This window comes from Gossypium hirsutum, chromosome D03, assembly GCF_007990345.1.
Source record: "Gossypium hirsutum isolate 1008001.06 chromosome D03, Gossypium_hirsutum_v2.1, whole genome shotgun sequence".
Lineage (NCBI taxonomy): Eukaryota > Viridiplantae > Streptophyta > Magnoliopsida > Malvales > Malvaceae > Gossypium > Gossypium hirsutum.
In genome coordinates, this window is record NC_053439.1 from 6552129 (window position 1) to 6577629 (window position 25501).

At 34.7% G+C, this 25501-nt stretch overlaps 3 protein-coding genes across 4 annotated transcripts; 2 read left to right on the forward strand and 1 right to left on the reverse strand.

Moving 5' to 3' along the window:
• The first annotated feature begins 462 nt into the window (after positions 1-462).
• On the forward strand, positions 463-1747 carry LOC107950375 (stress enhanced protein 2, chloroplastic). Its single transcript, XM_016885220.2, has 2 exons — positions 463-1092; positions 1198-1747. Exons 1-2 carry the CDS (start codon positions 784-786, stop codon positions 1468-1470), a joined length of 582 nt encoding a protein of 193 aa, XP_016740709.1. The 5' UTR covers positions 463-783; the 3' UTR covers positions 1471-1747.
• A 7724-nt stretch (positions 1748-9471) lies between these two features.
• On the forward strand, positions 9472-20822 carry LOC107950372 (4-alpha-glucanotransferase DPE1, chloroplastic/amyloplastic). Its single transcript, XM_016885216.2, has 16 exons — positions 9472-10194; positions 10305-10355; positions 10713-10801; positions 10894-10954; positions 11029-11107; positions 12047-12183; positions 12291-12449; positions 12541-12617; positions 13068-13207; positions 13298-13329; positions 13411-13485; positions 19075-19147; positions 19267-19355; positions 19914-19958; positions 20038-20190; positions 20492-20822. Exons 1-16 carry the CDS (start codon positions 9850-9852, stop codon positions 20594-20596), a joined length of 1710 nt encoding a protein of 569 aa, XP_016740705.2. The 5' UTR covers positions 9472-9849; the 3' UTR covers positions 20597-20822.
• Positions 20823-21222: 400 nt separating this feature from the next.
• On the reverse strand, positions 21223-25443 carry LOC107950373 (uncharacterized). 2 transcript variants are annotated; one of them, XM_016885217.2, is made up of 10 exons: positions 25044-25443; positions 24474-24569; positions 24221-24295; positions 23675-23743; positions 23212-23288; positions 23038-23126; positions 22824-22953; positions 21762-21852; positions 21604-21669; positions 21223-21519 (listed from the first exon to the last, which is right to left on the reverse strand). In XM_016885217.2, exons 1-10 carry the CDS (start codon positions 25245-25247, stop codon positions 21400-21402), a joined length of 1017 nt encoding a protein of 338 aa, XP_016740706.1. In that variant the 5' UTR covers positions 25248-25443; the 3' UTR covers positions 21223-21399. The 2 variants fall into 2 exon arrangements, with proteins under 2 accessions (XP_016740706.1, XP_016740707.1); XM_016885218.2 differs by lacking the exon at positions 25044-25443 and having other exon boundaries at positions 24388-24569.
• Positions 25444-25501: the final 58 nt, after the last annotated feature.

The window sequence follows — 25501 nt, forward strand, 5'->3', positions numbered from 1 at the left end:
AGAGGGTTTAAATAAAAATATAGACTTAAAAAATGAGTTTGAACAAAAAATAAAACCCGTTTTCTAAACGGCTCAAGCCCGGCCTGAATTTGCCTATATTTTTTTCATTGTTGTTTTGCTACCATTTTGCTATTATATTACTATTATTTTGTTATTATTATTTAGATATTGTATAACTCTTATTTTGTTATTAATTTTGCTACTAATTTAAAGACATTTGCTTGCTAAGCTGTAATTATCTTAGTGTTATTTAACTATAAAGATTTTTTAAATATATTTTTAATTTATTAATAAATATTTATTTTAATGTTTTTAACATATATGATGTATTATATTTTTTAAATTTATTTTATATAAAAATTAATATAAAAATTTTAATATGAATGGGTTGAGTTGGAATTTTGCAGTATGAGCAGTGAAGCAATAGAAAAGGGCAAAGAAAGGTAAAGTAATGATTGTGGAGCGGGCTGGAAAAGTAAAGACATCACTTTTATGATAAAACGATGGGTCGTTGAAGGCAATAAAACCTACCAACAATGTTATAATTCCATCTCTGTGAAAGCCACGTTACCGAACCAAAATCCTCTCCTTCCGTTACGTTACTCACCACCAGGCCCATTAAAACGTCAGATAAAATGACTTTCGACGTGGATTCATAAACCACCACGAAGCTTCCAAATCATACGCTCCTCATATCATCCGCCAACATTCTAGGAATCATCAAAACCAAACCTCCCCCACACCATAACACAAAACACCGTTTCCCTTCTTTCCCATTCTGTTATGGCCACGGTGGCGCGTGTAATTCGCTGTGAACTACTGTCCACTAAACCTGGAGCGAACACTAGGAGGGAACAGGGTGGTCAGGTTCAGGTTCAGAGAGTGAAAGTGGGTGAACCCGAGAATGGAAAGATAGTGTTGCAGCCGAGGTTATGTACGTTAAGGTCGTACGGTTCGGATCGAGTCGGGGTGATGAAGACCAGAAGGGAAGAAAACGATGACGTTTCACCCTTTTTCGAGACTTTATCGGAGTATATTGAAAGTACCAAGAAAAGTCAAGATTTCGAGATCATCTCCGGCCGTCTCGCCATGGTAATTAAACTTTAAAAAGCTTCGTTCACTGTTGACCCCTGTTTTCTTTTAACTAAATTTGGAACATGAATCTGATGGGGATTTACTTTCTTTTTCTTTTTGTAGATTGTGTTTGCAGCGACAGTGACAACAGAGTTCGTGACGGGAACCTCCATATTTAGGAAGATGGATTTGCAAGGGATTGCTGAAGCAGTGGGTGCGTGCTTAGGCGCAATGACTTGTGCTGCGGCTTTTGCTTGGTTATCGAGTGCTCGGAACAAAGTGGGTCGGATCTTCACCGTCGGTTGCAACTCGTTTATTGATTCGGTGATCGACCAAATCGTGGATGGATTGTTCTATGAAACTGATGGTACTAGTGACTGGTCTGATGATATTTGAAAGTAGGGAATGGTAAATTATGTTGATGTTTATATATAGATAGGATGATCTCCCTTTGAGAGAAATGATAATAAGTGGAACTACATGACAAGGAAAGTTACAGATGGAGTGATTAGGTTTTGTTGCAGCAAATTTTATTGAATCAGAAGGCATATATGTATACGAAGGGGGGATGGAGTTGATAGTGTCTGCCTATCTCATGTGAGATTATAGATGTTAACTTGTAGAAAAATTACGACTTCTATATAGTAATAAACTCTGTATGCTTATATAATCATCTGATAACTCTCTAATTGCATATGGAAAACTCTCCTATTGATCCTTCTGTCACTCATAGCAACATCATCGAGGTGGAACTTATTGTGCACATTTCTTTATGACAACAATTTCATCTGATATATTCATGGAGCTAACTGTCTGACTTTAGTTTTCATCAATAATATAAAGTATTACAAATGTTGCCGACATAAGATAGATCTGTTTGAATATAAGTGGGATCAAAACATATTAAAACTTCCATCCATACAAGCAGGACAAAGCTACAAGTTTGTTTAGGGGTTTAGATAAAATTTTAACATTTTAAGGGGTTAAAGTTTAAAAAATTGTTAAAAGAACTTAAACTGAATTACTAATTTTGTGGAGAGACGAAAATGTATTTTTTTTCATTAATCAAAGGGTCAAAAAGCTTAATTAGCTAATTAACTATTACAAGAGGCTATAATTGCAATTAAATTCATTTGGGTCAAGACTAAAATTTAAATTTTTTAAAAATATGAGGATTAAAATGAATTAAATTAAAGTTTAGAGATTAAATCCACGACACATAGTCGAGAAACTAATAGCAAAATTTACTTATATGTTTATTTGAGAAGTGATCCATACATTTCGTTAAGTAGCTTAAACTATTGAATGAATCTAGTTCAGAGTATTTTATTATAGACTTTATTTATGATTTAACTCCTAATTATATATGTTTTATTATATTGATATCTAAACTTTTTGTTTGAACCTACTTTAGTACTTGAACAATCATTTTACCCTAGTTTACCCCTAAAACTACTAGAGTGGACAGCATCATCTTCCATATGCCACATTTTTATTCGTTAATATTGAGGGAATTTTTTGAGTGAATTGAGTCAAAATAATCGTCTAAGTATCAAATTGGAAAAAAAAAAACTTAGGCACCAAAATGGTAAAATACGTAACATTAGGAGCTAAATTGTAAATTAAATCTTTTAATAATTTCTCAAATAATTCGCTTATCTAATTGAGTTTTTAAATTTTTTGTAATAAAAATAGGTTATACCCTAAGAAAAATTAGAAACACAACGCAAGCCTACAATGAAGATGAAATTGGATCATTTCTAACAACAAAAATAATCGATCGTGGCGGCAAATCAAACCGAACAACATCAACATACCAGCTCGCAACAACCAATTTTGCCATATTATCAGTGACTCCCGTAACCCGTTGCACCTGTCTAAATTGTATTTTCCACTGTTGATTGCACAGCTCCCTTATGTTATTACTTATTAATCACCCTCAACGCACTTGAAGCTTTCAGAGAAGAATTGATACATGTGACAGCATGGGCACAATCAGTCTCAACAATGACTTTCCGAAAACCAGTAAACCAGGCAGCCAACAGCCCCTCTCTAATAGCATGTAGTTCTGCTTGCAGCTCCGAGCTCATCCCCAGATACCCGCTGAATCCTGTGAGCTCGTTACCATGGTCATCCCATATAAGACCTCAACAGAAGCTCCATTCGAAATTGGGTGTACAGCCCTGTCGTAGTTAAGCTTAACCCATCCAATATCCGGTGCTTGCTAGTGAGCAGTTAAACCCAAACTGTCAGCACAAACATACGTATATTGGTCTGCATTCAAAACATGTGTAGACAGACCACGACAATAAGAAATAATTTCCTCAGGTGGCACACTCTTCAGTAAAAATCAATTTGTTACCGGCATGCCACAGACGCCAAACCAAGATACCACAGAATAAGCTCAATTCCAATCCAGGCGTTACAATGTTAAGACAATTTCGAATGTTGCCAACTATCCAATCAGTGCATCCCGATGCAAAAAAGCTGGCCACACAATGAGCAGGTAAGACTCGAAACCAAATAGCCTTTGTAAACTCACAGTCACATAAAACGTGCAATGTCATTTCTGCCTCGTCCACCACAGGCTGGACAAGTTGAATCCAAATGCAATTCCATCAGCTGCACTTACTAAAAAGGTTCTCATTCATCCAAAATACTTCAAACACAGCATGAGCGTTGTGGTGAAATTGAAATTTTATTTTAAAACATAAAACTTTATATTTTTAATTATTATTGAAAAATTCAATATCTAGATAATCATGTTTAAAATGAATATGAAAACTAAGTTTTTTTATATATTAAAGGAAAAAATTTTAAAATTATACATAAACTTTGATTTAATGTGTAATTTGATACATCAATTTTAATTTGGTGCAATTATACGCATGAAATTTTGATTATAGTTTAAATGAAAACTTTAATTTTGATTTAATCATACATGTTGACACTATTTTTTTGTGAAAACGGGGTCGACTTGGGTTTTGAAAATGAAAACGAAAATGGGAGTCGCCACCAATCCTTTTTTATAAGGTGTAATCGGGTCACCTTGAAAAGTGGTTGTTTTTAATAAACGATTTGATTTTATTAAAACAACGGTTTTGGTCCACGAAATTTAGAAAAACAGGTTCCGGAGTCGGTTACGCACGAGGAAGGATTAACACCCTCGATACGCCCAAAATTGGTACCTAGTTGATTACTTAATGTCTTAGTGTCGAAAAACTGAAAACTTTAAAGAGATTTAAAATACGATCTTAAATTTTTAAAAAAAGAAGACTTATATAAATCAAGTTACTCGTTAAGACCCTCTCATTTTAGAAAGAGAAAACGTCAAGCCCAATGCATTAGGGCACGATATTTTACCTCTTTAGAAATGAGCTTGTCTAAAAACTTGCACAATAAAATCTTAAAGGGTATTCAATTGTTTAAGTCATGCGAAAAATTGCAACCCAATACGTTAGGGCACAATTTCTCAAAATATTAAACATTGAATATTGCATTTATTTTGAAAAATCCTTGTCTCGAGAAAACATGTCATATCCAATGCATTAGGACACAACGTATTGAATTATCGATAATGAGCTTTTTATTTATGTTTTTGTTTTAAAAAGCACCCTCGATTATTTAGATCCAACGAAGAAAATTGGAACCCAATATGTTAGGGTTCAATTCTCTCGAAGATCCCAAATACCGAGTATTGCTTTTAATTTGAAATTTTTCCTTTTTTGACAAACCCGAGTAAAAATGGATGTAACATAATGATAATGATGATAATGTAAGTAAAATAACACGATCAAAACAAAATATAAATAAATAATAAGACCAATAAAATAAATAAATAAATAAAACAACCATGCAGGCACAATAACAAATAATAAACAGATAAAAACTAAAGCAAGAAAAATAACAATAATAGACATGTAAATAAATAAATGAACAAAATTAACAAAATTATAACAATATAAAAAATGTATGTATATATATATGTATAAAATTATGAAAATGAAAAACATATGCATGTACACATATTTAAAACTATTATACATGAAAATATATGTAAGTATGTATGTTCATGCATATATACATATATAACAAATCATCAAATATAATATATATATATATGTAGGTAAATATATGAATTATAAAATATAAAGAATATAAACAAAATATATATTTTGAAAGTATAAAGAATATGTAGTATATATATATATATTTATGAAAATGAAATATATATATATAAACATGTATGTAGGTATGTGTAAATATTATAAAATAAAAAATATATATATGTACGGGCATAATGCATATATGAATATATATATGAAATAAAAATAAAACTAAAATAATATAAAACTAATTAATATATTATCAGAATAATAATGAATAAATAAAAGAAAAATAAAACTAATAATGATCAATAATAATAATAGTAATAATAATAATAATAATAATGAAAATAATAATAAAGTAATTAACGAAATAATAAAATTGCTAAAAAACACAGGCTGAATCGAAATAAAAACGAAATTATTGGGAAAATTCGGAATAAAAAAAGAAAATGATTAAATTGCAACACGCGCCAAGAGAGAGGGACCAAAACAGTAAATAAACCAAGTACCCAAAATGCGGCACTGCAATGGACTAAAATGAAACAAAAGTAAAATTATGCAGCTAATTTAAAACGAAAGAAAATAACGAAAAAGGTCCAAATTGCAATGTGTTGCAAAGTTGGAGGGACTGCGTGCGCAAATATCCCATTTGGAGAAAACACGCGGATCCTCCCCTCAGGGTCGGGTCACCGCGCGGGTCAGGGCCAAAACAACGTCGTTTTGGCACTTGACCCCTAGTGGCAAAACGGCGCCGTTTCGTTTAGGGTATTTAAACCCAATTTTCTTCAAAAAAAAACATTTCAGCCACTATTTTTTTTAAATAAAAACAAAAACCCGTCCTCCTCCCCTCTCAAACGTCCAGCCTTTGGGTCTTCCTAGCACCGCCATTGCGCCACCGTGGACGATGGCCGGCGTTGTTCAACAAAGGGGCATTCTAGTCCCCGTTCTAAAATCCGATCGAAGGCTAGACTTGTTTAGCCCGGAGATCAAACGGAAGGACCCCCTAACTCAACCTTTCGGGCCCGATTTCAACGATGGGCAGATCCCGACGGTGGCGCAACCGAAAGACGAAACGGGTGACTCTTCTTTCTTTCCCTTTATTTAATTCCTTTATTTACATGTGTAAACGAAAAGAAAAGAAAATAGAAAAACGGATCTACAAAACCGAAAAGAAAAGAAGAAAAAAAATCACCTTGAATCTGCTTTTTTTGTTTTTATTTCTTTCTGTTGATATCTATTTTTTGTTACAAAAACCGGAAGAAGAGAACCAAGTTACATTTTCGTTGGCTTTTATAGCCGATTTTGCTACTGTTTGTGTCCTTTGCTTGCTTGTTTTCTTTTTTGCAGGTGACGATGCAAGTGGCCGATGTGACAAAGGCGGCGGCGGCGGCAGAAGACCAAAAGTCTTCAGATGCAGCGCTAGGGCTAAGGGGCAGAAGGCTGCGGCGCTAAGGTTTCAGAAAAGCTGAAACCCTAGTTTGACTTGGTTTGGGATTGGGCCTTGGTTTGGGTTAGGCTAGTTGGGCCTCGTTTTGGGCTCCGAGTTTAGGCCTGTTGGGTTGTTTTGTAATTGGGTTTGGTTGTTTGGGTTTTGGGTATTAGGTTTGTAATTGGGCCCCGGTTCAAAAATTAGGCCCTACAATACACATTTGAAGAAATAAATACATTAGTGAAAAACATAGATGTCTTTTACATTACCCGTAATATGTAGAAGTATTGGCGTAATCCCATAGAGTCATTCGGTCTAAATGCTACATAAAAAACATAAGCCAGATGACAGAACAGGAAGAACTAAGATGTAGAAGATCTTAAAATGATGTAGTCTTCATTGTACAATATATATGAATTATATGATATATATCTATTTGTATACATATCATCATCTACATCCAAAAAAGAATAAATAAAAGAAATAAAAGAGGGAAAATAATAAATAAGCAAATAAGAATGAAGTTAAAAGAATCTAAATGAACAAATTCAAATTTGAAAAGGATCTTTCTAATCATTTTTACATTGGATAAATATAATTATTTTTGTATACAAGATATAAACATAAAATGATGTTATACCAATAATTGTATTAATAGTTAATGAGGATTAGAATAAATCAAAATTTCATGTATAAAATTGCACAAAATCAAAATTCATATACATCTTAGCAAGCGAGTTTGGGGACTTTATTTTCTCAAATCAAAGTCCAAAATTTTCAATTGTAAATTCCAATTTGTGCTTGAACTTTTTAACTACTTAAACTCAACAAAATTTGTTGACACGGTATTAGGGGTAAGGCGAAAGACGACAGTTTGTACAATGTTGCTAAGAGCTGATATCGATGGTTTCAAGCATTCGGGTAAGGATTAGATGTGTTCATAAGCCAAATACTTAACCAGTTTTGGACAAGATAATTTAATATTTATCAACCTCTGATTGAGTTAGACAGACCCATTTCACTGTTTAAAAGTAAAAATGCATGAAAAATTATTATGTGTTTTTATAATTAAATTTAAATAAAAAATATTTTTTAAATGACAAAATGAGCCATTTGGGCGAATTGAGCTCTAGCTCAAACTTGAACTTTTTTTTGGAAATGGGCCTAGGCCCAACTCAATCAATGAACACCTCTAGTTAGAAGGCTATGGGCTTGATTTGTCGGGTTTTAATATAGAGGATTAGTCTTGATTGGGTCTAATTGTTGGAGAGGGCTTTCATTCCTCCAAGTCGAGTTTTCTTAGTACACATGTCTTGTTACGGGAAGCAACCAACTGGACGGTAGTGAGCCTTTAACTCTTGCACTAAGATGTGATTGAGAGGTTTGTTATCATGTTGAGGAGTCCTCAGGTGGAGTCAATGTGACTTGGCGCTTGTCTATGTGTTATACATGAGGGAGATTGATGTCAATCAGGGGAACAACTTATATTTAATATATGAAGATCATGTATTGTTTGATGAGGCTTATTCTTTGGCGAGTTATTTCTTGAAGTCGCTTTCTTATTGATATTTGGACCAATCCTTGTTTATCATTGTCTAGGCAAGGGATTTATTCTCATTGTTTGGGTGAGAGGTCTCTTTCGGTGAATTCCTTCTTCCTCTTTCCCTTAATTGATGCAATTAATTTAGGTGAGAAAGTTCCATATAAGAATTGCGTCTCTTGATTGAGGGAAATGTTATTAAACGTTTTTTATCTAATATTTAATTTGATGACAATGATATGATCTAACGAGTTGAAAGAGTAAAATTTATATGAAATAAGATTGTTGAAGGTTCATTTTATATCCTTAATAAGTGTGTATATGTCACTTGCACTATGGTAAGCGCCTCTTAGCTTTCTTTATAGCAGGGGACAAAACTTTGAGGATGCCTTATTCTTCAACAATATTCGAATATAACAATATCTTTATGTTATCAATATGACGCTCAAACAAAATTTAATCTACACATTTTTTTTATTTATAGAAAATATACCTACACCTTTCCTTTTATTAAAAGTTTTCCTTATACTACAAATTTTGTTTCATTTAATTCGAAAAGTCAATGATTATGTGCAACATTCTTATCGGTTTGTATTATATTCTGGGATAAAATGAGATGAAGTTGATAGTTTAGGTATGACTTTTGATAAAACAATTTTAAGTATCTAAGTGAAAAAAATGGTATAATTTAAGGGTCAATTTTGTGTTTAACCCTCAATAAAATGTTGTGTAGCATTAGATTTGATTATTATAAATTATAATGTTCAGATTATGCTATTAGTGCCTATGCTATGCGTAGGCTGTGGATTTAGTCCCTTACTTTTCGCATCTTAAAACTTCATTCTTGACCATACAATAATTGTTAAATTCGTTAAGTTAAATTTTGCTATTTCTAAAGTTTGAAGTGACAAACAAATTATCACATTTGCAATGCCATGCCAATTTGTTATTTTCATGTAATGTTCACAAAAAAACCTTTATTTAATGGTTTTAATGGTTGTCATTTGAGTTAAGACTAAAAATTTAAAATTTCAAAAGCATAGGAACTAAAAATGATCAAATCGGAGAACAAAGATTAATCCACAACTTTCGGAACCAATAGCAAAATTTGACTTAACGGATTTAACTACTATCGTTTATGTCAGGATTGAAATTTCAAACTTTAAAAAGTACATGAACTAAAAATGACTAATTTAGAATGACCAAATTAGAGAATGTGCACATAGTGTAGGGACTAATAGAAAATTTTGACCAATTATAATAAAAGATTTAGAAGTGAACTCTAATTTTCCAATCCCAATCCCAAGATTCATTGGGCGTAAAAAAATGATATTTCTTTAATCAGCTTTGAGAGAGAGAGGAGATGGGCTTGTAGGGAAATGTTCAACCTAAAATCAGACAATTTGAATGTCATTTATCATGTGATAATTTTAGTTTTTACAAGATGTGTGTTTTCGTGCACTTATGGCGCTCGGCGCGACAGCTTCACGTGCATCCCATGCTTTTAGCTTTGATTTTGGCCTAAACCTTGCTGAAGCTACCAAGTGCCACCCCCATCTGGCTGCTGCTTCCCACTAATAATTGTTACAATTCTTTTGCTTTTCTGGCTAAATATAGATCGTTGGTTTTAAAAAATCACTGTATGATTCCTCTCTCATATATCCCTTTCCCCAATTCACCAATGTTTGCAAATTTTCATGGCGATTCCTATCCCTCTCTTGTTCTCTTCTCCCTCTTTCCTTTCCTCTCCCAAATCCTTACCTTTATTCTTCAAACCCAAAATTAACACCTCCAAATCCTTCAATCTTCACTTTCATGCTAATGTTGCCTCCTCTTCCACTTTGACTGCTATGGAAGTCGGTGAAGATTTACCGCTTGATTATGGTGATTGGCTTCCCAAACCCGATCCAGACCAGCGCCGAAGAGCTGGCATTTTGCTCCACCCGACCTCGTTTAAGGGAGCTTATGGTATTGGTGATTTTGGTGAAGAGGCTTTTCGATTCATTGACTGGCTTCATTTAGCGGGCTGCTCCGTTTGGCAGGTATATATTGTTTCAGTTAATGTAGTTGGTTTAACGCATTGCATCTTGTAATGATAACGATATTTAGTATCCTAATCCTAATTTTGGAAAATAATTGATTGTGAATGTAGGTGCTTCCCCTTGTTCCTCCTGATGATGAGGGATCACCATATGCAGGACAGGTGTTTCTTCAGTAATATACTCTTAAATTATTTGTTTTCCTGTTTCAATAAGTAATATTAATCGATTCTGCGGATTTAAGAATGAAAAATCCTGAAAGTTTTTGGTCAATTTAGTAGGTTTTCTTTTAATTACTTGTTGAATGTATATGGGAGAGATTCAGGGTAAAACTAAGCAATTTTAAACATTTTCATAATTTTTTGTACTATTAATATTTTAACAATACAACTGTTGACTAAAGTTATGAAACTACTTGAGTTTTACACAAGGTAAGTAAATCCCTCTCTTATATATATATATATATACACTCTTAGTTGCTAGACGGCATTGTATAATTTTCCTTGATGATTACCATTCAGGATGCAAATTGCGGTAATACTTTCTTGATTTCACTTGAAGAGCTTGTTAAAGATGGTTTGCTAACAAAGAAAGAGCTTCCACAACCAATGTGAGGAGTGTTATATATACCATTATATTCAGCTAAAATTGTAGTATGACAATAATGTTGACACTTACAATCCTACTATATCATTTGTTCAGTGATTGTGACCGTGTGAACTATTCTATCGTCGCTAAGCTAAAGGATCCACTTATAACTAAGGTAAAGCATCTACTGAACATCACTTCTTTATTTGGTTAGCGGTGCCCAGTTCAACTCACAGCATTATTTCTTAGGCTGCAGAAAGGCTACTTTCGACTGATGGAGAACTTAAAACTCAGCTTGAGACTTTCCGTAGAGATCCTACCATATCGTGTGAGCTATTTATTTTCCATATAATTGCACCAACTACTATCACTTTCCTGTGTACTTCTAGTTTAAATATCCACCGAGCTTCAATCTTCATTACTAAATGAATTTGATGAATATGTGGAGTTTGAGAAAGAAAGGTTTTTGGTGGAAAAAGAACATTGTTTTTTGCTGCGATTGAAAGGGTTTGACTCTGTTTTAAAGATCATTAAGGGTTGACAAAGGTTTTGGACTTACAAGTTTTTAGCATATTTACTTTCTCATTCTTAAATCATGTACTAGCCATTCATTTGGTGCAGCTGCTTATGGTTTTTTTTTTAATAAAAATCAAATTGTTTTCCTATGTTCTCTCCATTACTGGTATGAAATTACTGTAACCAGATGAATTTTATACAAATCTGTTGCTGGTATCATTTGAAGTTAGCTAACAAATTAAATTCAATACCTTCTTTCACCCAAATTTCTCTGAATTTGCTTTGCAAAATCCTTGCCATTCTTTTTATGAAAGTTCTACTTTGGTGTCCTGATCCTTCCGTGCTCCTTTGTGTGTCTATCTCTGTATATAATACACAAAATCAACTGCAAGCTTCGTTGATGATGCAGTGCATACTGAAATATTTCTGGCAAATAATATGACTGCATCTCTATATGTATAGAGCCATTCATTTATTTATGTAGCCTGACAGTTAAAGAAATCTCATAGGGAGTTGTCTACAGCAGTAAATAATTTTCAGAGAAATTTCACTTGCGTGCATGTGTGGCCTTATAAGAAGTTTTACTTTATCCTAATTAATTAAGTAATGCTCAGGAGAATTTTTCCTTAAAAAACACACTGAGGAAGTAAAGGTAGATGTACTGATTTATCATGTTCCTTTGCATTACCTTTGAATTTAATTTTGTGCCATTGGAGGCCTTTCTTCATGTTTTTTATTTTAATTTTTTTAGGCTGGCTTGAAGATGCAGCTTATTTTGCTGCTATTAATGACGGTTTAAAAGCATTCAGTTGGTATGATTGGCCTGAACCTTTGAAAAATCGCCATCTTTCAGCCTTAGAAAAAATATACGAGGAAAACAAGGATTTCGTATGATCTGAACCTCTCTTGTTAAAAATATTGGCTCCGTGGTATCATACATTATCTACCTAATTTAGATGCTAATATTGCTACCTGCTGTTGCTTTCACTTGGCAGATAGACTTGTTCATTGCTAAACAATTCCTGTTCCAAAGGCAGTGGAAGAAAATTCGCGACTATGCGCAGACAAAGGGAGTCAGCATAATGGGAGACATGCCTATTTATGTAGGTTATCACAGTGCTGATGTTTGGGCAAATAAGAAACATTTTTTGCTGGTGAGGAGTTTATTCATGAATGAGAACTTGGTAATAGTTTAACTATGCTCTGAATCATTCAATTGTTGTTGTTTCCTGTTCTCTTTGGCAGAATAGGCATGGTTATCCTATGCTAGTCAGTGGTGTTCCTCCTGATGCCTTCAGTGATACTGGTCAGCTCTGGGGGAGGTTTGTACTGACCGGAAACAAGTTTACATGCATGTTATATAAACAATCTAATTTTCATAAATAATGTTATCTGTGCTAGTAAAAGCAAGGTATTGTTTCATGTTCATTAATTTTGGAGATGCATCATAAATCCAATTGTATGCAGTTTTGAACTTGACGATTGTTTTGTATCTTCTTTTTCCACATTTCCTCCGCTGTTTTTTTTTTATGCCATGGATGTCTTTTCAATCTTCTAACAAGGATAGGGACTTAGGGGGCTTTTATTTAATACTTTTTGACAGTTGGCTAAACTCACATTATTTTAGTCATAGCCTGTTAACCTATATATGATGTTTTGCTTATCCAGATATTCTGCTCTCATTTTCTTGTAGGGTATCTTTGCAGTTTAAAATTTTTATGCTAGTTTCATGCTGCACTAATCATCTTTAATTAATGTATGCTTTATTTCAGTCCTCTATATGATTGGAAAGCCATGGAGAAAGATGGATTTTTATGGTGGATAAGTCGCATTAGACGTGCACAGAATCTATATGATGAATTCAGGATAGATCACTTTAGAGGATTTGCTGGCTTTTGGGCTGTCCCTTCTGGTGAGATGTTGTAAACTATACTGAGCTTTTGGCGCTTGCTAGAAATGTGAAACACTGAAACCATGTTATTGACACAATTAATCTATGCAGAAGCGAAAGTTGCAATGGTTGGACGATGGAAGGTCAGGTTTCTAATCTGACCATGTTAAAATTTTCTTTAACTGTCCCATTTTCCACTACTGATGTTATTTCCATGATAGTAGGTTGGTCCTCAAAAATCTTTGTTCGACGCCATCTCCAAAGCAGTTGGAAAGATTAATATCATAGCTGAAGATCTGGTGCGTTCTGCTTGATAGAATATGAAGAACTTATTTTATCTTGATAGAATATGAAGAACTTATTTTATCATTTTTCTTTCTGTAGCTTTATTTGCTTATCTCTTCTTCAAGGGAAAGTAAGTATAAATACTTGATTTTTCAATAAGCTTAACCTGCCTATGATCAAAGTTCTTCTGGGGGCATTTCAGCTACTTTGTAGATATTGAGTAAAATATAACTGAAAAAACTCAGAGGAAAAATATTCAGTTATATTTCTACTGCTTTAGTTTACAGATTATAAAGAGAGGAATAATCATTTTAAAGGAAACAATTCCTAATTTCCTAAGAATCAGTAACTGTGATTAGTTTCTATTTACAAGAGAACTGCTAGTAATAAGGTAAGGTTTTTATCCTTAATTATAGGGATTCTAACACTCACCCTCAAGCCGGAGTGTAGATGTTAATCAAACCCAGCTTGCCAATAAGTTCTTCAAACATGTTTCTGTTCAAACTTTTAGTTAACATGTCTGCAACTTGTTGTCTAGTAGGTAGGTAGGTGATGCATACTTCTCCTGAGTGTGTTTTTTCTTTTATAAAGTGACGATCTATTTCCACATGTTTGGTCCGATCAATGATGCACAGGATTATGTGCTCTGCTGACAGCAGCCTGATTGTCACAGTACATCTTCATAGGTCTGGTGTAAGGCACTTTTAGTTCTCCCATAAGTCTTTGTATCCAAACTCCTTCGCATATTCATGAGATAGTGCTCGATACTCTGCCTCTGCACTGCTGCGTGCTACCACAGACTGTTTTTTGCTTCTCCACGTCACGAGATTACCCCAAACATAACTACAATAGCCGCTTGTAGAGCGTCTATCATTAACAGAACCTGCCCAGTCTGCATCAGTGTAGACTTCCACGCTTCGGTTGACAGTCTTCTTGAAGTACAGGCCTTTACCAGGAGTTTCTTTTTGATATCTTAGTATTCTATATGCAGTTTCCAGGTGCTTCTCCCTCGAGGCATGCATATACTGACTAACAACACTCACACTGAAGGCTATGTCTGGACGGGTGTGAGATAGGTAGATGAGCCTTCCTACTAGACGTTGATATCTCCCCCTATTGATTTCTTCTCCATCCTCATTAGTTCCCAATTTAAGGTTAAACTCCATAGGAGTTTCGGCTGGTTTGCTGCCCATCAAACCAACTTCCGACAGTAAATTAAGAACATATTTCCTTTGGGAAATGAAGATACCTTTTTTCGACCTTGCTACCTCCATACCAAGAAAATATTTAAGACTCCCCAAGTCTTTAAGATCAAACTCTGTACCAAGAAATTCTTTCAATCTCAAATTTTCGCTCGAGTCATTTCTTGTTAATATTATATCGTCGACATAAACGGTAAGGATGCAGCATTTACCCTCTTCTGAGTGCTTGTAGAACATGGTGTGGTCTGCCTGTCCTTGAATGTAATTTCTGCTAGTCATAGCTTTTGCAAATCGGCTGAACAATGCTCGTGGAGATTGTTTCAGCCCATACAAGGACTTCTTCAACTTACACACTTGGTCCTTATTTTCTTCAAACCCGGGTGGGAAATCCATGTACACCTCCTCATTTAATTCCCCGTTGAGAAAAGCATTTTTTACATCCAATTGAGTCAAGTGCCAATCAAGGTTGGCAGCAAGAGATAGCAGGACCCGAACGGTGTTTAGCTTGGCAACCGGTGCAAACGTCTCGTTGTAGTCGAGACCATAAGTTTGGGTGAATCCCCTAGCCACAAGTCGAGCTTTGTATCGGTCAATACAGTCGTCGGGTTTAAATTTCGTAGTGAAAATCCATTTGCACCCTACGGTTTTTTTCCCTTTAGGTAGATCCGAGACTTCCCATGTTTCATTGTTTTTGAGGGCCTTCATTTCTTCCATCACGGCTTGTCTCCACTCCGCTGATTCAAGAGCCTTTTCTATATTTTTTGGAGTTTTTATAGAATCAACATTAGTCACAAAAGCTTAGTAAGACTTAGATAAATTTCCATAGGATACAAACCAAGAAATAGGATGTTGAGTGCAGCTCCTTGTACCCTTTCAAACTGCAATTGGAAGATAGATGGATGGTGACGGAGGTGGGACTTCTGTTTCAGAACAGTCCTCGGTTGGAGATGTAATTGGCACTGTTGTATCAGTTTCGGAAGAACGATTCCGTCGGGAGTAAACCTGTATTTGCTGTTTTCCTTGATCAGGTGGCTGTTGTACTTCGGTGGAGGTATTGTTATTGGGAAGGACGGTGTTAAATTCTTGCTGCACAGAGGAAACAACAACTAAATCTGGAATAGGTTTGTTTGTGATAGTAGTAGGATCAGGAGGTATAATGAGGAGAGTATTAAGGGTCTCATCTTCATTAAAAATCTCCCCCTGAAGATGAGATGCTGCAAAGTATGGTTCATTTTCAAAGAAGGTAACATCCCGAGAGACAAACATTCAGCGCAATGTTGGTGAGTAACACTTATAGCCTTTTTGTGTAGGGGAATATCCAATGAAGATGTAGGTGTGGGCTCGAGGATCAAGTTTGGATTGATTTGGTTGATGGTTATGGACAAAAGCTTTACAGTCGAATATTTTGGCTGGAAGATTAGGAACATGAAATAGAAGGAAGGCCTTTAAAAGAGTATTTAGAGGTGTTTGGAAATTGAGGATTTTTGATGGCATTCGGTTTATGAGATAACAGGCAGTGAGGGCAGCTTCTCCCCACAAGTATTTTGGAACATTCATGGTGAACATTATGGCTCAAGCCACATCAAGGAGATGACGATTTTTTCTCTCAGAGATCTCGTTTTGTTGAGGAGTGTCAGGACAAGAGCTTTGGTGTATAATGCCTTGGTTAGAAAGGTATGGACTTAAGATAGAGTTAAAGTATTCTCTCCCATTGTCAGCACGAAGGGTATGTATAGTAGAGTTGAATTGGGTTAGAACCATTGAGTGAAAATTTTGGAATACTTTGGGTGTTTCAGATTTTTCTTTAAGTAGATAGACCCAACAGACCCTAGACGATCATCAATGAATGTTATAAACTATCTAGCCCCTGTAATATTTTTCACTCGGCTGGCTCCCTATAGGTCACTGTGGATTAACGAAAAAGGTTGGGACTGAATATATTGTTTTAATGGGTATGGCACACGGGTATGTTTAGATAATTGACAAATTTCACACTTCAAAGAATTAATACTTTTATTTCGAAATAACAACAGAAGATGTTTTTTCAAATACACAAAGTTTGGATGTCTTAACCTACGGTGCCATAACATAATAGTGTCCTCTTTTGAAGTGGATAGAGTCAATCCCCCTTGTGTACTGTTTTTATTCTAAATATATAGTCCATCATCAACTTTAACAATGCCAATCATCCTCCCCGATTTCTGTTCCTGTATCACACAACCAATTGCAGAAAATTCAGCAAGAACTTTTTCATCCTCAGTAAGTTTACTAATTGAAAGTAAATTACAGGACAAGTTTGGGACATGTAGGACTTTATCGAGAGAAAAACTCTCTGTCATTTGTACTTCTCCTATTCTTGCCACAGGTGAGTAAGAACCGTCAGCTATGCGGATTTGAGATTTGTTATGACAAGGAGTGTAGGTGTGAAACAGTGTGGAGTCACCTGTCATGTGATCGGAGGCACCCGAATCGAGTATCCAAGGAGATTGATTATTAGATTCAAAAGCAATGTTGAGGGCAGTACCTTGAGTGGCTAGAGATCCATGAGTAGTGGGAGTACCAAGTATCTTATGGAGAGTCTCAAGCTGTGTTTTGGTTAAGCGAACATCAAGAACATCATCTGCAGTAGTGGAGGATAACATGGCAGTCTTATTATCCTTCTGTATTTTTTTAGGATAGCCATGGAGTTTGAAGCATTTTTCTTTTGTATGACCAACATGATTGCAGTGACTACACCATGGTCTTGTTGATCCAGAATCATTTCCAGCACGTTTTTGTGGCTGTGGACCTTTCGAGATGAGAGCAGAGGATTCAGTAGGACGGTTAGAAATCGGAGTCATAGGTTTAGGTTCCTTTGAATCTCCCATCATGACAAGACGACGCTTTTCTTCTCTTCTAACTTCTGCAAATGCTTCACCGATCGTTGGGAGAGGTGATCTACCCAGAATTCGGCCACGGACTTCATCTAACTCACGGTTCAGTCCTGCTAAAAACTCATAAAGATGTTCATTGTTGAGATGGGTCATAAACCTGTTGTGTTCTAAGCCTTCACCCCAATCTGCCTTATAGTACATATCCAGTTCTTGCCACAAAATTTTTTTGATTGTTGTAGTAGTGAGTTACCTCAAAGTGTTCCTTGTCGGATATCCTTTAACTTAAGTTTGATCTCAAATACTTGGGAGGCGTTTCCAAGATCTAAGTAGTTTTCTTTGACTGCATCCCACATGTCTTTTGCAGTTTTGAAAAAAAGATAGGTGCGGCTTATATGGCCTTCCATCGAATTGATTAGCCAAGCCATTACAATTGAATTGTTGAGTTCCCAAGTGGCATAAGAAGGATCAGCTACGGTTGGTCGTGGAATTTCTCCATTGATGTACCTTAATTTACCACGACCACGAATCACCATAAGAACCGATTGAGACCATTGCAGGAAGTTCTTCCCATCTAGCCGATGATTGGTGATTATAAGGGAGGAATTAATTTCACCTTGAGTGATTCCCTGATTGATATTCTGAGTTATTTGTGATGTCTCAGTTTCAGAGAAATCTTCATTGATATCACCCATTGGAGGACTAAATTGAAGGAATTTTTAGGAAGGGAAATTAGAGAAAAAAAAGGACCGAATGAATCCTAAAGCTCTGATACCATGAAAAAACTTAGAGGAAAAATATTCTGTTATATTTCTACTGCTTTAGTTTACAGATTATAAAGAGAGGAATAATCATTTTAAAGGAAACAATTCCTAATTTCCTAAGAATCAGTAACTGAGATTAGTTTCTATTTACAAGGGAACTACTAGTAATATGGTAAGCTTTCTATCCTTAATTATAGGGATTCTAACAATAACTTGTCTTTATAGTTCAATGTTCTTGCTTATATCTGCTGAAACCCCTTCTATGATGTGTTCACCCCCACAAACGGGAGGAAGATTATGTGAGCTAATGCACGAGCTAGTTCAGTGTACACTGAACGCTGGTTTGATACTTTAGTTGATTTTGAATGGGACACAAGTTGCAGATTTTGCTCCTTGTAATTCTAGTTTGGCATTGTTTGATGCGTCATTGCTATTTCATGCTTAATTGTTTTTCTGTCTGTATGCTTATGTGTTACATAAAAAATATAATGAGTGAAAAAGGATGGCAATCTAGATAAATCATAGTCATAATGACAATTATAGATCAAGTAATTAATTATAAAACTAAACTTGTTTTCTTTTAATTCCTACATTGCATGCACCACTAAACAAATCGTTGGTGTCCTTGTACTGCTTGTTTTCTTAAATAAATAATTTATTTAGCAGGGATGCTGAGGATTTTTGGGGGTCCAGAAGAATGTTTTGTTTGACTCCTAAGTTCATTTTCTTCTTTGCAAACTCTCATCTCGTTGGGTGTCATGTGGCAGGGAGTTATAACTGAGGATGTAGTTCAGCTCAGGAAATATATTGGAGCACCTGGAATGGCTGTTCTCCAGTTTGGTAATATATTGCTACTAATCAGCTGTGATATCATCTTTTTGAACTATCATTTTTGACTGATGGCCTTTAATTTGGCATTCTGTGATATTGTAGTTTTGTCCCATTTTCTCTTGGTTTAGGTTTTGGTAGTGACTCTAGCAACCCTCATTTACCTCACAATCACGAGCACAATCAAGTTGTGTACACTGGAACACATGACAATGACACGGTAAATCTCCTTCAAGATTCTTCATTGATCTCTTATTTTTGGTTTCATTGTTGCTTGAAAGTTGGAATGCTACATGCTAGGAAGGATAGGTGCTTTTAGGAACTTTATTCTATCTGAACAAACTTCATTAATCAAATGCAATTTTAAACAAAACAAGCACAATTTTTTGGATATGGAATGATGGAAATCACAATAACCATCGAGACAAAACCAGTGAAGGCAAAACTCAAAAAGATATGCCAGTACCTCTCTCTTTCAATTTTCAGAAAAAAAATATTGAAAAAAAAATACGAACAACAATGTCAGTAAGGTAATCACCCTTGTCCTGAATACTAATATCTGGAGCAAACATCCCAATCTAGAAAATTGTCTGGCTCTGAATATATAATATGGAGGAAGAAGAGTAGGAATGAAGAATGAAAGAGAGCACTGAGGTCTGGAATTTGATGTCGCTAGTCATAAATTCGAGCTAAAGGCATATTGTGGTTTGGTTTGACATTTTTATTTTACCAAATGCTTAGATATTGCATGCTAATAGTTCTTTTGATTGTCTCATAGATCCAAGGTTGGTGGAGCAATTTGATGGAACAAGAGAGGTCCAATGTGAGTTTTCTTTGTTATGCTAAATCTTCTGACCGGATTTATCATCTTGTATTTGTCTTACATAATAAATTCATCCCAGGTATTCAAGTATCTTCGTATCACTGAAGAAGATGAGATCTCATGGGCACTGATCCAAGCTGCAGTTTCTTCAATAGCTCAAACTACTATCATAACCATGCAGGATGTTCTTGGGTTGGACAGTTCTGCCAGGATGAACATTCCTGCAACACAGGTAAACATAATTTCTTCAAATGCGTGCATATGACAATGGTCTGTAGCAGGAGGTAGTTCAGGTTCATGCATCTAGAAACCTGTTGATTAAGGAATAGAGCATTAATTGTGGTCTAAGTTCTGATGCCATATTTCAGAATATTCATTGCTATTTTAACTTGATCAGAACTTAATTATTTTTCCTTTTATCTTTATTATGGGAAAAAAGAAAAAGTGATTTGTGTAATTTAAGCGTCTCATATTCAAACTAGGGTTTTCACACATCTCACCGTAGCTTTTTGTTTGGTAACTACTATGTGCAGCATGGAAACTGGAGTTGGAGGATACCTAATTCCACGAGTTTTGATAGCCTGGAAAAAGAAGCGTTAAGATTAAGAGAGATGCTTTCCATGTACGGTCGAAAGTAGTTCAGGAAAGCTTCATATCTTTCTTTTCCTCAGTCATTACACATGATTTTAGTGCCACCCCCAACATTATGTGTCTAAAAACAATCTCTCTAGCTTTGAATAAGTTCTTTTAAAAAGCTTGATACCCTTTCATTTCTTTCTCGTTAATATCTTACTTTCTAAATATATGCATATGCCTATTGCCATGTTTGCTACTCAAGAGTAATGAAATCAGTCTCTAGCTTCATTGAGAGCGCTATCTGTCTACTTTGGTAAGTTTTCAGCATCTACCCACTAGCAAGCTGTGATGAGTAGAATCATGTTGGTTGAAGTATTTAACCAGTCCCTTTATCATAGATAAAAGTGCAGTTTAGTCTATGTACCATGAAACTGAATAGTTTAATCCTATACATTAGATATTAAGTAAAATTGATAGTGTATTAATGGAAAATCCATTTCAATGTTGATTTGAGTTCATGAAATTTGACAATATAGACCTGTAAATAAAATTAAAGCAGCAAAACCAATTTCTTCTATTAAGAACATACACTTTTTCTTGTTTCAAATGTACAAAAGATTAAATTACTCCAATGGATTAAATTGCCTTTTTACTTTAACTCATGATGTAGAGAGCATAGTAAACAGAATTGAACTTGAACTTGATTGTTTTCCTTTTACAATCATTTTGGGTATATAAATTGAATATCAAGATTAATGGTATTGAAAATGAAATTAATAATAATAAAAAGAAAATCAGAAGAAAATTTCAAGTAGTGAATTCTTTCCCGAATTTGGGCATATAAAATGGAGCAGCAAGGTAAAACCTATGCAGCGTTCTCAATTGCTTGGATGCATTCCAATACAGTTGCCTTCTTTGACATTGCTGATATCAAGGCTTCATGAATCACCTTGTTGTTTTTCAACAGGGATCCAGCAAACAGAACCTGTGTTAGTTTCACCTTTAACATTAGCTTTCATTTATCCTTTAATGGTATTATGAAGCTGAAAGGCAACTTTAAGTAACTTACTGCCCATCTAGTTAGATTTTGCTGCTGATCATTGCTTAGTTTTGGTTGGCTCCTGTTTATGAATCTCTGCAGAGAATACAGACAAGAGTTAGTTGCTAAAAAGGTAAGCAACTAATGAAATCTAGTTCAACTTTGGCTAAAAGGGTTTTTTTTGAAACCTGGAGTGTGAAAAGATCAGCTGATTGACCCACCACTTTGTCATATTTCAAACCCTCTGCTGCAAGTCCAGCCATGGCAGCCACTGCCAACCTGAGATACACATTGCAGTTGAGTGAGTTTCCTTTTAATTTCAAGCTTTTATAGTTGTTGATATAGCCCCCATTAGTTGCTTGTGAGAAGTGGCCCAAGCACATGATACCATGTTTTTGTATGCTTATCATTAACATAATAACTGTTGGAATCCCTATAATTAAGGATAGAAATCTTACCTTATTACTATTAGTTCTCTTGTAAATAGAAACTAATATCAGTTAACTGATTCTTAGGAAATTAGGATATCAATTACTGATTTTTAGGAAAACTAATATCAGTTACTGATTCTTAGGAAATTAGGATATCAATTACTGATTCTTAGGAAAACTAATATCAGTTACTGATTCTTAGGAAATTAGGATATCAATTACTGATTCTTAGGAAATTAGGATTTATTTCCTTTAAAATGATCATTCCTCTCTTTATAAATCTGTAAACTAAAACAGTAGATGAATAACAGAGTTTTTTTTTCTCTAGTGTTTTACAATAACTAATAACCAGGAAGGGCAAATGATATTGTTGAGGCCCATGCAGGTAAAAGTACCATGGAAACCCCTCTATTAAGAGTCAGATTACATTTTGCCTCTTTTACTCAAAAAATGGGCAAATGAATCTCTGTATGTTAGGTTAAAGAGCAAACTGATCTTTTCTGTTAAAATTTTCCCTCCATTCCTACTGATAAAAACTGACTTGATTGACTAAATAACCAAATAGTTACACATGGCGTGCTATGTGTACCTCATGTTGATGTACGAGGACTAATTTTTAACAATAGAAATAGATGAAAGTTTTAACAGAAGGACCCATTTGCTCTTTGATTTAACATACATGACAAATTTTCTCATTTTTTGAGTAGAGGAGGTAAAATGCAATCTAGCTTTTAATACAAGGGTTTCCATGGTACTTTTACTGCTTCATGCACCATATAATATATTATATGGAAGCTTTCAGATTATTAAGATTAGTACCTGTCAAGCTCTTTAGCATCAAGCTGTCCACTATATATAAGCTTTTCCAGCTTTTCATCAATGAGATTGACATGTTCTTTACCAATATCCAGTGAATACCCCAGGATAGGAAGGCCCAACAGATAACCAACTACATACAAAGAGAAAAGATTATGAATGAATATATACATGCACAGGCACATGTGACTAGATACTATACGTGATTAGGGATTACTTAAAAAATGAGCTGCTTCATGTCTAGCAATCCTTTCTTGGTAATCAGGGAAAAATGATGAAAAGCCTCCAATGGCAGCTTGAAGAAGTCTGTGGGAGCAAATGAATGACCGTCACTTGTAAACCAAAATTGTTGGAACCATGGGATAGGAAAAATTGCATTAGACTTAATTACCCTGGTGAAATGCTCCCCACTGCCAAAACTACCAAAGAAATGCTCCCAATTAAATATGGTGTAAAGAAACCCCAATCCTGTAGGCAAAGTGTGAACCAGAAAACCAGTTAAAAGCAAGAACTTCTCTACTTTCCTCTTCTCTTTTTTTTTTCATACATATTACCACCTTGGAATCTTACAGCTCCATCAAAGAAAACAATGCCAATACAAATATAAGTAAATAATGCTATTCAAAACTTAAATATAATAGTTGAATTATTTCTTACTAGTTTAAGTTTTTGGGATAAAAAGTGTAAGGCTATTCCATGCATAAGTGCACTTCTTTTAAGTGTAAGAATTATGTGTTCAAGGCATAATAATGGGGGTCATATTTTAAAAGCATTATTTAAAAAAATATGGGCAAAAGAAAAGAAAATGAAAAACAAAGATAATAGAGAACATATATATATATAGCTAAAATTACCCCAGGAAGCTGGCCAGCAAGAACTCCCAAAAACCCTGTTGTCCCAACAACTGTGAAAAGAAATGCTGCCTGTTACAACTGAAACATATCAAATACATGAACTGCAATTTGAAATTAATGTTTTAACCATGTGAAGATTGCTTTATGTGATGAAATTCCGGTTAGACTAAGGTGTAAATGAGACATTGTGTATTCACACGTCTTTCGGGTTCAATTTGAAAAGCTCCTGCTCCAAAAGTTTGAGCATCTTAATACTTGATTTGAGTAGCTTGCAGCTTTTCTTTTAAAATCATTTTTACTTAATATTCAAAAATCTCTCAAACTCAAATAATCAAGTTGACATTTAGTTTTGGAATCAGATTCAGTTTTTACAAAGAAAATGAACTTAATTTGTTTTTATCTCAAATTGAGTTCCAAGTTCAAAAATAAAACTCGATTAGGTGAAGGCTGCATTGTGAGAGCTTCTCAGCCTATTGACTCTAAAATACGAGGAAGGTGAGTAGAATGATATTATCGCAACTAGAAGATGAGCATTGTGATACTTACATCATTTCGAACACTTGGAATTGCAAGGTTTTCTGCATTTTTAATACCAAGGCTGGTCAGCTCCCTAAGAGATGTCTGATGCAAACAATCTCAAAGTCAAGCCCCTTTAATTTGCTCGGTTAAATATTTATATATATAGCAATGAACAGATAAGATGTATGGTATACATGTACAGGTATGCATATGAGCATGCAGGCTAACATTTGAGTGATCACTTTTTCCCATAACTTCAGACTTGATATCGGAGACTGACCGTGCGACGTGACACATACGGCTGTGAACTCCATTTCTTTGCCCACCCAACTTCACTCAGCTGATTAAGTGCTTCTTTCACTGCTTCACTGTCTTTCTGAACCAAAACATATACATACATATCAAACTACCTTATAAAGGATTTACAAGTTCAAACATACACATATCCTAACTTGCAAAAAGAGAAAACCACTGTATATAATTCCAATCTCATATATATATATATATATAAATTCGAGTCAATTCTAATAGACTTATTGAATGGTCCCATTAATGTGCATCTAGTAGGAATTAAAGCTACGAATTCATTTCAATTATAAGTTGAACGCTTTAAACAATCTATAGATGCTTAGTGGGTATTTCTTTCATGGTGAATATATATATATATATAGATATGATTTGTAAATGATATGCAATCTCAAATAGTTCATCAACCATCAAATGATCATGACATGCAGGATAATTCATTTAAAAAGAAAAAAAAAAACTAAACCCGAAGTTAAACACCCAGTTTCAAATAGTTTCAAGCCAGGGCAAGGAAATTGAAAAAGAAAAGAAAAGATTAATAAACCTTGGAAATGGCAGATTCGAGGGTGTTGAGATCAACATCAGGAGCAGCAGCTGAAGAAGAAGCCCTTATAATTTGCAGTTGCAGCTCTGATTTCCTGGGTGTTAATACCTTAAAACACTTGCTGGAATGCTTATTATAATAATGGAAATATTGAAATGGAAGCTTTGAGTTTGATAGAGAAGCCATGCTATTCACATTCAACATTGTCTTTGTTGTTGTCTTTTCTCTATTCCTATTCCCAGAAATGAAAAAACAGAAAAGAAAAAAAATGCTGCAGTGACTTACAAAGAGTGGATAAGGTTCGCTGGGTTTTAGCGCAAGGAAACGTTATTTTTGCTCCACGTTGGCTAAGCTTAATGGCCTTTTTTTTTTCATATTCGTTTCAACATTTTTATCAAAGGCCATAAAATATTTTTAGGTTAAAATATTGTATTATCATTATCACGTAGTTTGACGAA

Coding starts and splice junctions, on each gene's coding strand:
- LOC107950375 (XM_016885220.2), top strand. CDS start 784: ATGGCCACGGTGGCGCGTGTAATTCGCTGTGAACTACTGTCCACTAAA. Junction 1,093..1,197: donor TCTCCGGCCGTCTCGCCATG/GTAATTAAACTT, acceptor TTCTTTTTGTAG/ATTGTGTTTGCAGCGACAGT.
- LOC107950372 (XM_016885216.2), top strand. CDS start 9,850: ATGGCGATTCCTATCCCTCTCTTGTTCTCTTCTCCCTCTTTCCTTTCC. Junction 12,450..12,540: donor ATAAGAAACATTTTTTGCTG/GTGAGGAGTTTA, acceptor TCTCTTTGGCAG/AATAGGCATGGTTATCCTAT. Junction 13,486..19,074: donor ATATCATAGCTGAAGATCTG/GTGCGTTCTGCT, acceptor GTCATGTGGCAG/GGAGTTATAACTGAGGATGT.
- LOC107950373 (XM_016885217.2), bottom strand. CDS start 25,247: ATGTTGAATGTGAATAGCATGGCTTCTCTATCAAACTCAAAGCTTCCA. Junction 23,744..24,220: donor TTCCAAGTGTTCGAAATGAT/GTAAGTATCACA, acceptor CAGTTGTAACAG/GCAGCATTTCTTTTCACAGT. Junction 21,520..21,603: donor AAAATCTAACTAGATGGGCA/GTAAGTTACTTA, acceptor AAACTAACACAG/GTTCTGTTTGCTGGATCCCT.